This window comes from Benincasa hispida, chromosome 9, assembly GCF_009727055.1.
Source record: "Benincasa hispida cultivar B227 chromosome 9, ASM972705v1, whole genome shotgun sequence".
In the NCBI taxonomy this organism is placed as follows: Eukaryota; Viridiplantae; Streptophyta; class Magnoliopsida; order Cucurbitales; family Cucurbitaceae; genus Benincasa; species Benincasa hispida.
The window spans coordinates 55,149,246-55,160,718 of record NC_052357.1 but is presented as its reverse complement, the minus strand read 5'-3'; the positions used below and the strand labels follow the sequence as shown (position 1 = coordinate 55,160,718).

At 36.2% G+C, this 11,473-nt stretch overlaps 1 protein-coding gene across 2 annotated transcripts; it reads left to right on the top strand.

The window, feature by feature from the left end:
• Positions 1 to 897: 897 nt before the first annotated feature.
• On the top strand, positions 898 to 9,432 carry LOC120085803 (universal stress protein PHOS32-like). Of its 2 annotated transcripts, none has more exons than XM_039042000.1 (3): positions 898 to 1,819; positions 8,093 to 8,142; positions 9,126 to 9,432. In XM_039042000.1, the coding sequence occupies exons 1-2, from the start codon at positions 1,042 to 1,044 to the stop codon at positions 8,098 to 8,100; spliced, it is 786 nt and encodes a 261-aa protein (XP_038897928.1). In that variant the 5' UTR covers positions 898 to 1,041; the 3' UTR covers positions 8,101 to 8,142; positions 9,126 to 9,432. The 2 variants fall into 2 exon arrangements, with proteins under 2 accessions (XP_038897928.1, XP_038897925.1); XM_039041997.1 differs by lacking the exon at positions 9,126 to 9,432 and adding an exon at positions 8,374 to 8,676 and having other exon boundaries at positions 899 to 1,819.
• The last annotated feature ends 2,041 nt before the right edge of the window (positions 9,433 to 11,473 follow it).

Here is an 11,473-nt window from a genome sequence, read left to right as displayed (position 1 = left end):
TATTAGCGTCTATAAGTGATAGGAACGGATAGAAATCACTCACTGATAGATGTCGATAGAAATCTATCAGTGTCTATCAGTGTTTTTTTATCATTTCTGTAAATAGTTTGACATTTTTTGTATATGTGAAAATTTTTCTTAATAAATTAATGTATTAATTATAATTAATTGTCAATGGCCTTTGTGTAAATAAGTAATGAGTAAAATAGAAAAGTGATAAAAGTGTCTACAAAATTTTTTCCAATATCTTCACTCTTTAATATATTATGAATTATAGATATAGATTATAGGTATGAGGTCGATCTCGTTGATAAAGACAAGTAATTATGAACTAACTATTGTATTTCATGTTTAAAATGAAATTATAATAAATATAATAATAAAGCCAAATTTAAAATAAGTACAGATAGAGAAATGAGATAAAACTATTTTCCTTCATATTTAAAATGAAATTCTATTATAATAAAGATATTGATAAAAACAATCTTAAAGTCACATGGTTTAGTTAGCATTAATAGAAAAGCAATTTATGAAAAGTAATATAATATACATTTCAAATCAAATAAAAATTTGAAAAAAGAAGATTTTTTAGATATAAATTTGGAGGATTTTCAAACTAAAAACTAAAACTAATAATGTCTACGTAGAAAGAGGAAATTCATGCACTCTTTCTTAAGGTAAAACGAAACCCCAGAATTGTGTATTTAATGAATTAATTGGAATATATGGATAGATTAATTAAAAGGGGCTGATGAGGATATTTTTAGATAAATAGATATAGTTTTTTTTTTTTGGTTATTTTTTCAAATGGAAGTGTAATTAAATTAGTGTTATATTTATAGGACAGAATTTCCGTTTGATCAATTATCTAAGTGTTTAGGATGTGCCTTGAATCAGCCCATTTAATAAGCCCATTAAAATATTGTTCCCATCTTCCATTTCCTCTCTATTTCACTTCTCCGGTCCTTCTGCTTCCTTTCTGTTCTTCCATAATTTATTCCGTTCTTCCATTTCTCTGAATTTCCAAATTCTGATTTCTCCATGAATCCTCAGCACTATCTTCGAAATCCCACCTTAGAACCTGATCCCCAACTTCCCAACATCAAAATCCACCATCCAGCTTCCCCTCGCCACCCATCCGCCGCCACTCCCGTCGCCACCCCCACCCCTACTGCCGGCGCCCGCCGCAAGATTGGTGTCGCTGTTGACCTTTCCGAGGAGAGTGCTTATGCTGTTCGTTGGGCTGTTCAACACTATATTCGCCCTGGTGATGCTGTCATTCTCCTCCATGTTAGCCCTACTTCCGTCCTCTTTGGGGCCGATTGGGGCGCTATCGACATGACTCTCGATACCGCCGGTGATTACCCAGATGATGAAGATGCTTCGAATTCTGAAAACGGTCAACAGCAGAACCGCACCGAGCGCTCCAAACGTAAATTGGAGGACGATTTTGATGCCTTCACTGCCTCCAAAGCTGCCGATCTAGCCAAGCCCTTGAAAGATGCTCAGATTCCTTACAAGATTCACATTGTGAAGGATCATGATATGAGAGAGAGGCTTTGTTTGGAAGTGGAGAGATTGGGGCTGAATGCCCTCATCATGGGCAGTCGGGGTTTTGGTGCAGCAAAGCGTGGAAATGACGGTGGGCTCGGGAGCGTTAGCGATTATTGTGTGCATCATTGTGTGTGTCCTGTAGTGGTGGTGCGTTTTCCGGATGAGAAGGACGTCGGGATCGGTGCTGGCTCTGTAGCTGTGCCTGTGCGGAAGGAGGACGTTGACGCCCCGAAAAAGTCTGTAGCCGAGGCAGTGGAGTCTAAAGGTTAGGCATCTCTGTTTGCTGAGATTGGTTCTTATATCGTAACTAATGAGTTTGTTTCATCTCTGAAAACAGAATCAATTTTAAGTTGGCCGTAGTTTAGTAAAGTTGAATGCGGAATGTTACAAGTTTCCTGTGTCTTCTGCATTTCATGCTTAATTACATCTTTTAACATCACTTTCAGGAGCATTATGATATGGATTTACTCCCAATATGTGGGAAATGAAGATTTGGTGATAATGAATCTGTAAATCATTGTTGTCGCTTAAAATTATATTGATACACTTCATCAGTTCTTCTTTTAATGCTATGTGGATGTTTAGATTTAATAACAACAGTTCATAGTTCTTGTAATCTCGAGTGATGTAGCCAAAATGAGCATAGCTTAACTGACATCTAATAATAAGTGTTAGCGACCAAGAGGTTTGTGGTTCAAGTTTCCCCATCTCTTACTGTTATCTTGAGTGATCTATGTTTATGCAAAACTCTTTTGCCTGCCTTACTGGAAACAGGGCTGATTCCCCAAGTGTACATGCTGTGAGTCTGGTCTTCAGATGACATTACTTGACGTTGAATATTTAACTAGTGATCCAATTCAACACTTAGATTATGTGGATTGATTCTTATTAGCAACTAAGATTAGAAATACTCATACAGAAGATATACTTTAATCTCCTGGCTTAATATCAGTGCTAGTTTTGTCAGCGGTGCCCTATTTCTGGAAGTCAAAAACAAATGACTTAACAGGTAAGTAAATGGATTTCAGTGGCCTTTTCTTTTTCTTTGTTATTTTCTATCTGTGAATGTCCAAGCTAGTCAACCAGCTTTACCCTACAACATTTGGGTGTCAAGGAAACTTGTAGGACATTAAATCCTAGATAGGTGGCTATCTTGGATTAAACCCATCCTTTCTTAGTCCTTTATCAAATTCAATGCCCTTTGTCTCAACATACCTTCTATAAGTCATATTCTCTTGTATACATAAGATTTTCATTCTGTAACTAATATATGAATTCATTACTCAACCCTTGAGAGGTTCTCGAGCTTCTTGAGCTTTTACTAGTCGAAGCATGACCTAACATTATCCTTTAATGCATTTAGGTTTATAAATGGCCTTAGCTAATCATAGTCCAGTGTTGGGGTTTCAAACGACTGTCTTAGACTCTTAAACAAAACCAAACTCTTGGTTTTGCCCTTGGAGAATCGATCTTTTTTAGATCCTTCCACTGACCTTACAGGCTCTCCTAAGGTTGATTAAACTAGACTTGGGCCTCTGAACCGCCTCATAGGCCTTTAATGATTTTGGATCACCACCGCTCTTGACTTGTTCTCGGCTCATTAACTAAATCTGCCCCCTACAATTGTCCCTCTCTCAAGCTAGGCTCTGTCTAGCTCTAAGCTCGAGCCTAGGTTAGGAGCTCAATGGTTGTAGTACTGCAAGCAGATTTTCCTTGTTTAAACATTTTATCTCTTACCCAAAGTTGGCACTCCACAATTCACTTCTCTATTTTGCCAACATCCTCGATTTATGCACCAAACTAGTTTATATAAAGCATTAGTTGGTGGCTTCCATTCTCACCTCCAACTTCAACTTTCTTTCCTTACGTTCCACTCTTTCTAAGTTTTCCAATTTTTCTCCTTTAACCCATGGAGAACGATCAAATTCTTGATCCTATGGTTGATATGCTCTTTTCAAACTTTCAATTTCATGCTTGCTTGTCATAGGGATATCAGTGTGATTTGATTAGGGAGTTCTTCCTTTATCCACCTTTTTATGAGAATGGTCGATTTTGAAGTCTTGTCGGGTATGTGCTATTTTGTGGGATTTTAGGTTGAGGAATGATAGTGTTTAGAGGTTTGGAAAGAGATCATTTGGATGTTTGGTCTCTCGTTAGGTATCATATGTCTCTTTGGGTTTTGACTTCGAAGGGGTTTTGTAATAATTTTGTAGGTTCTAGTTTGCATAATTGGAGCTCTTTCTTTTAGGAAGGCTTGTCTTTTTGTATGTCATTGTATTCTTTCTTCATTCTCAATCAAAGTTCTTTCGTCTAAAAAAAGAGTTGATGTGCTAATCGACCCCAAGGACGTGGATTTTGTTCCTAATTCGAGACTTTGAAATCAAACTAGAAGGGGACGGGGGTTTCAAGGTGGAGAGTTCCCCACCCAACTTGTGCCCTAAGGTCTGTTAACCCTTGAGATGAGAGTTTATAATGGCTTAGGTAGCAATACCATATTTTCAATTCTATCCGAATAAGGATTCCATCTCCTAGGGAGGACTTAGCCAATCCTCCATCGTGCAAAATTGCTCTCAACCCTCTTATGTTTATGTGTGGAGTTAGCTCCCCTCTCCATCCCTTCGCCCAACAATTCTTAGCCTATGTGAATAGCCCTTACTAGCTATTTCCCAATGCATATTGCACTCTCTTAGTTTGCTCTATCTTTTGGCTCCAAGTAAGGAACCCAAGCCTTATGACAATTCAAGATTTTGTTCCTTCACACGCTAAAAAAACTAATGGGCCCTTCTTCTTTGTCCCGGTCGAGTTTAATACTTTTAGTGAGTCTCATTTACACCCTACTCAATTGTAACCAATCTTTTAGACTTTGTTCTAACAAAATTCCTTCACCTTTGGAGTTGATGGGAAGCTTGAACTTTTAGCTACTGCTATTAGTTTTCAGAACCTAACTCTTTCGATGGATCAAATTGTCTGCCATGGGCCCATGACCCTACACTAGTGTGACAAGAGTTACTTGATGCATTCCTACTTGATCTCTTAACCCTTCCCCCCCACCAGCTCAAACAGGTTCAGAGTTTTAAGTCCAATCTCTATTTTAACCAGCCACAAAAAGGCTGCACAACCTCAATCTAGGTCTCGATTAATCCATCTATATGTTGGTTCTAATGCTTGCTTGTATCCTTTCAAGAAATGACTTTCCAGCACCCACATTCTCTCTAATTAAGGTATGCCCTTGGAGTGATGGCCAATATGTCTTCCTCTCAGTGGCCTTCCACTGATCCAATCCCAATCGTTCCTTCAATGAATGCTCCTGCAATAAACATTTCATGGGAGCATCCAAGCCAATGGTGGTGTTACCTACCCTTTGGGATTGATGAGGGTGCAAGTTCTTCTGCTCCTGACCCTTTTGATTTTGATGGACCATGAGTTTAGGATTGATGATGCCTTAGCCTTGACAGAAGCTTTTTGGTTGGGCTTAGTTGAGGATGGTTCAGTAATTGGCTACATCAACCCAAAAAGGGGTGGGAAAAAGGTGGGTGGTCTTTTTTGTATGATTAGTGGGTTAATTAGACTTTAACTTTACACCTTTCAGCTACATACGCTTGCTCATCCCCTAGTCCTTGCAGGCATTCCATGAGATGGCCATGTCAACCAAGAGACTAGCCGATGAAATTGACCATCACATGGAAGTATGTTCCCCAACCCGAGTTGGACCATACCACAACCCTTCACACTGAGGCTTCCACTTCGCTAGCATTGCTCAAGGAGCTTTAGCATCACTCTAGGCCTAATATGAAGCTTCTCAAATCAAGACGAGCAAGGTCGAATAAAAGTTGTCTAAGGTCGCAGCTAAGGTGCATGAAGCTCAATCTAAGCTATTGGACGCCAAATAGCTCGTTGACACTTCTTCAAAGGAGATGCCTTTCGTCAAGATGGAAAATTAAGCTCTAGCTAGGATGAAGTACCGAAATATAGACTTTAGCTTCTCTTGTTTTAGCACTTTGTCGAGATACCTACTATAGCTTCGGAAGTCCGCGCATCCTAGTGGGAAGCACATTGACTAGTGCTCCAAACCTCAATAACTCTTTTCCTTAGAGGATTACGGATCACCCAAGCATATTTCTGCATGGTGTTCTCGAGATTTCATACCCCAAGTCACTTTGATGGTTGACCAAATTGTAAGTTCTAGCGCAAACAACTTTGACAACTTGATATTGGCCATTTCTAACTTGGTCCTAAAACTCCACGGCTAGGATCTTTAGCATTTGGCATGGCTCATCTGAAAACTAAGTATTCTCTTTGAAACTCCTCGACGGATTGGGACACCAAATAATTGCCTTCCCTACATGAGTATCAAGGAAAAGGAAAGAAGCTAAATGCAACTGTTCTTTACTCATTAGTCATTATTAATGAAGGCAAAAATTTTTGGGATCTGGCTTAGAGATGGGAAGACTTGGGTGGAGATGGTGCTTTCCCATTCTCCTTTCAAGAAGTAGGGTAAAGTTTTGTGGTAGGCTAGTTTCTTTGCAGTTTTGTGGAGCATTTGAGTTGGGGGGCATAGTAGAATTTGTCAAGAGGTGGAGAGATTGGGTGAGGAAGTTTGGGAGGTAGTTAGGTTTAATTTAATGCCTCTTTGTGGGCATCGCTCACTAGGCATTTTTGTAATAATGAGCTTGTTCTTGTTCTTCTGGATTAGACTTGTGTTTTTGTAGTTAGTGTTGGACTTCCTTTTTTGTTGGGACTTGTGCTCTTGTATATTTTTTCATCTCTCAATGGAAGCGTGGTTTCTTGCCAAAAACCAAGGTTTTGGCTGTTTTATATTTTTTATTGTTGAGTTATGTTACTGAGTGGTATGAACTCATGATTGATTGATTGGTAATATCAATGAATAAATATGTATGTTTTGATTAAAAAAAAAAAAAAAAAAAAAATTATGTGAGAATTTTTTATCCTCAATTTGTTCGTACTTTTTTCGTTAGAAAAATACTTCAGAAAGAAAATGAATTTTAAAGCATGATAATTGCTTACTGAGTATTTTGTTGTCATTTTTGTTTTCTAACGGTTCCAGAGGGGGGATCAAGTGATGAATCCAATAAGCAATAGCTTCTTCAAATCTAGGCGGGGGGGATTCTTTGGCTAGTCACGATAGGGTTCACACCTTTGAATCTATTTCTCTCACCTTTGAATCTATCTCTGGTCTATATATTAGGAGAACTGCTTTGTGACTGATGTCAACTGTGAGACCTGCTTTAGTTGGTGGGCACAACTTGTGGGGTCAAGGCCTTTTTGTTTCCCATATTATACTTGGGCTTCCGCTTCCCTTATGGCCATAATCTTAGACCCTCTTTTTGGAGCTCAATGGTGGAGGAAGGTTATAAAGTCTCTTTTGAGAAAAAGCATGCTTCCATAAGCAGGAGCTGGCTCTTTGAATCTTTGTTAGATTTTAATATTGAGGAGGGGCTTTTTATGGGAGGGAGCAAGGGACGGGACAGGATGGATCTTATTTTAACTGGGAAACAATTTATAAAAGAAGTGATAATTGACGAGAGGATTTTAACTTGAAGAAAACCTGTTTATGGAAGTTGATTGTGCTGATTCAAACCGTTGGTGCATTTATCCTTTAGGGGTTAAATCTCTCTAGACATTTGGCTGCATTATTTTCAGTCCATAAAGAGACTTTCTTGGCTTTATGGAAATCTAAATGTCATAAGAAGATTAATATTATCATCTGGATTTTGATAATAGGATTGAATTCCTTGAATGTTTTAAGTGCATACACTTTATTTGCTCATTCAAGGCCGTTATTGTTATGGGTATAGTAAATAAGGTTAAAGCTATTTTTTCAGAACTTATGAGGGTATGCAATGAAGAATTTATTTTTTTTAAAGCCAGCAAAGGTGCTGGTCGATTTGTTTCGAGGTGGCTAAACTGAAGACTTCCCCTTGGTCTTCATAGATATCCGTCTTGATTGGGAAGCTTTTATTTCTCCTTAATGTTGTTTTTTTACCCCTTAGGTTTGTTTGTCTTTTTCGATATTTCTTTCTCCCTTTCGAGAGTCTATTTTTGGAACATTAGCCAGTTCTTTAGTGGAGTGTCTTTTTCCATTTCTTCAAAGTTGGTTTCTTGTTATATATATATATATATTCGCATACATATTTTGCCCTCTTGGTTTACTGGTTAAGAATTGATTTCCCTTACGTATTGATTTTTGTGTCTTTCAATCGTTATAATGCTTAAATAAAAAGAATGAATCATTACACTTCCGTTTGATTGTTATGATGTTTAATTGTTGCTGTTTGAATGTGCAGTCTTTTGGCAAGTTACCCAAACTAACATATATAGTATATTTGTGCTTCGTAGTCCACAAGACTACAATATCTTAGCTCTGATGTGTTCCGTTCAAATTTGTAGCATGTCACTTCCGGAATGTACTAACAATGCTCGTGTTTCCTTGAACTTGTATAGGGATGTGTTTTTGGGAGTTTTTTTTATCTTTTAAATGGCATCAATTAATGACTAGGTTTTGCGTCTCTTGTCACAGGTGTTTAGATGGTAATTATCCAAATCAGAGACTGATTTTCCCATGTGCAAGTAAGGATATGTAACCAATTCCTCTATCCCTATATCCATGCAACTCTCTGGCTTATTTATTTCTCCAAGTGAAAATTGTTGTTTCATATCGATCATCCTACTAAAAACGAGGAAGTAAAATGATGATATTTGAATTAAGAAGATTATCATTATACCTTCGATCATATTCTTAAGTTTCTTGTCACCTATCTGTATAATTGTGTTTAATTTTCCTTGTATTCCTTCATGTAGTTTGTGTTGAAAAGCTTGCCTGTCATCCTGATTAGCTGAGGTGCAAACTGGATTGTCGGTTTTGAGTCTGAATTTCAGATCCCCTGTTTTCTGAGACGAAGAAACCGTGAATAAAAAAATAATGTCTGAATGATATGAAGTTGATGTCTGGCCTTTCAAATTGTTTAATTGCATTGATATCAATAATATTTGTTGCTCTCCTGCCACAATTTTTTTATCTGCTTGCTAATTACTGAAATCCTGGAACAAATTTGTTATGTTGCTTGAATTTCTGATTAATGGTTGAATTGTGAAATATACCTACTTCCATTGTCCTGCTTCAAAGCCATAAAACTCCATAGTGCTTTATAACCCTTCTTAGAATTACTCAGGAAAAACACTCTAGTTTCCATAGATAGACAGATGATAGTTATTAGGCATGAAAGCTTGGGAAAATTTACATCTTCCAAATGAAAGAGAATCTTACTTAGAAGTAGTAGTGCATACTTCTATATATTTAACCACATAACTAAAATATTATTGAGTATGTACTACAGTAATACTGTATTCTTTCTGACATAGTCCAAAAGGATATAGTTGAGCATTATAGGTTAGGAACTTTGAAGAAGTGAAATTTGATTCTGCATTTGCCATCACTCTTTTTATCTCTGGAATGTCTGCACAGTGGAAGGATAAACTTGGAAGTATTGGAAAATTGTGTGCTTTATTCTCAGCTCTGGCTTTTTATCTCTTTTTCTCTCTTCTTTTTTCAGCCACTTATTCTTTGTCAGATGATGTGTCTGCCTTGCATTTTACTCTGACCAATAATGGTGAGTCTTGTGTGTGGGGTTGGAAGGACGTTTGAATAAGTTAATTCTTGTGCAAGAATTGAATTGAATTACCTTGAACTAGATGGACATACCCTCCTGGTAGAGGACCTACAATCTCTCAACTAAGTAGGAAGAAGAGGGATCAATCAGCAAAATGAGACCAAGGGAAATAAATTGTCCCTTTTGCTAGGCCATGTAGCTGACAAAAATAGCAACTGGCTGGATCCCTTGCATTCAAAGGTTTAGGAACTTCAATAGGAGGGGTACTGGATTTGATTGAGCAAGCTTTTCTAAACTTTCCATATATTTTTATATCTGTTTATGTGCAAACTGCAAAGGGATTTCTTTTATGAAGAAATTTCCCAATTATAGTAATGGATAATTGAACTTTGTAGGAATAAGATGAAAAAAAAACTTAAGAAAGATGATCAGATTACAAATTTGGTTTTTGTACCTTTATGTTTTTGTCAAATAGTTCTTTTTTAAAACTCTAAAAAGTATTTAATAGGTTATCAAACTTTCAATTTTATGTATAATAGATCTTTAAAATGTAAGAATGCTAAAATGACTTTTTAAACTTTTAATTTTAAATCTAATAAGTCTCTAATATATTTAACAGTTTTACGTTTCAAAATTGACTGTGAAATTGGTTTACAAATTATAAGTTGAAGATTATCATTTCTATCACTAAGAATAGGATTGACCATAAATTGGCATATTATGTCAATATAAAATGCTATAGAATTTGTAAGGTGGTATCTTGTTGAAATAGTTAAACATATGTACAAATGGATTTAAAATTCTTAAACACGTGGTTAGTAAATGAATGATAAAGCAAGCTATCATGATAACCCAAATGGGGACAATGATTGAGAAGATTCTTTTCAAGTTTGATTATTATTTTATTTTATTATTATTATTTTTTATTTTTATTTTTATTTTTATTTTATTTTTTTGTCAAGTGGACTAGTTGAAATTTGCAACTAGAATAATGCCAAAAACATAAGATAAAAATGGATAACATAATTGAAATGTTAGGGTAATAGCAATTTCCATATTTGGGTTCAAACCTTCAATGTCCATTTAACCAAAGCAAAAAAGCAACATGAAAACACAGCCACACAAATAAACCCAACAACTGGATGAGATATAATTGGTTGGTTTGATTTAATTACTAAATATGGGTGGTAGGTCAAAATCATTTTTCTTCAAGTCCTTTGCAAATATTCATATGTATATTTAAGTCAAATCCCATCCCTTCATCATATGAATCCAACATACAATATGTTTTATTGATTGGATAAATTTTAGCCACATTAGTGTGATGGAAAATATTACATATAATCATTCTGTTTTTAAATATTATGTATACTTTTTTCTATAAAATTTGTTCAATTTTAATCTATGTAATTTTAATGGTTCAAGTTTAGTCTATATTTTCAATATATTTTAAACTTAATCTTCATTGCTAGTTTATTGTTTATTATTATTATTATTTACCATGAATGTTTAAAATATATTCACATATTATATTTTCTTGTATCTTGCATGAAATTTATTGTTATTATTTAACCAATTTAAGTAAAAATTAACTTTCAGGTATTAAAATTTATTTAAAGTACAAAGATTAAATGTTTCGACACATATCTACCCTCGAGATTGCAGGTTGAGAACTTCAAAATGTTTTGGGAGGTCGAGGCTAGAGGTCGAACGTTGAGAACTCGACTAATGTGGAGGTCGAACATTGAGAACTCGACGAACAAAGAAAAAACTTGGAAACAATACATAGACCGAAACTTCAACCCTCGACAAGGGAAATCTCGCGAATCTCGCTTAGGTTGTCGAAGGTTGAAGTTTCGACACACATCCACCCTCGAGATTGCAAGTTTATTACTTTTCTTTTTCCCTCATAGAGGAAATAAAGTAATGAGATGGTATACTATATGTATCTGTGTACTCGAGCTGCTTCTAACAACCTATGCATTTTATTATCATTTCGAATTAGACGGAGGCTTGTGGGATTGATGTGAGGGGGTGGGGATGGCTATATTTCTGGGAGCAAACTCCAAGCGAATATGAAGCGCATGGATACAAGTTATGCCTTAGAATGAAAGACAATTTCAAATTAGCTTTGTCTACGAACAAAATTTTGTATATTAGGTTGTCGAAGGTTACACACATGTCGAAACTTCAAAGCGATTAAGGAGATAAGTGGGCTGAAGCAGATTAAGGAGAGAGCGAGATTCAAAGTGAGATTTAGGAGAGAGCGAGATTCAAAGCGAGAATGTTGG

What these genes read in the sequence shown, in the direction of transcription:
- LOC120085803 (XM_039042000.1), top strand. Translation starts at nt 1,042, where the DNA reads ATGAATCCTCAGCACTATCTTCGAAATCCCACCTTAGAACCTGATCCC.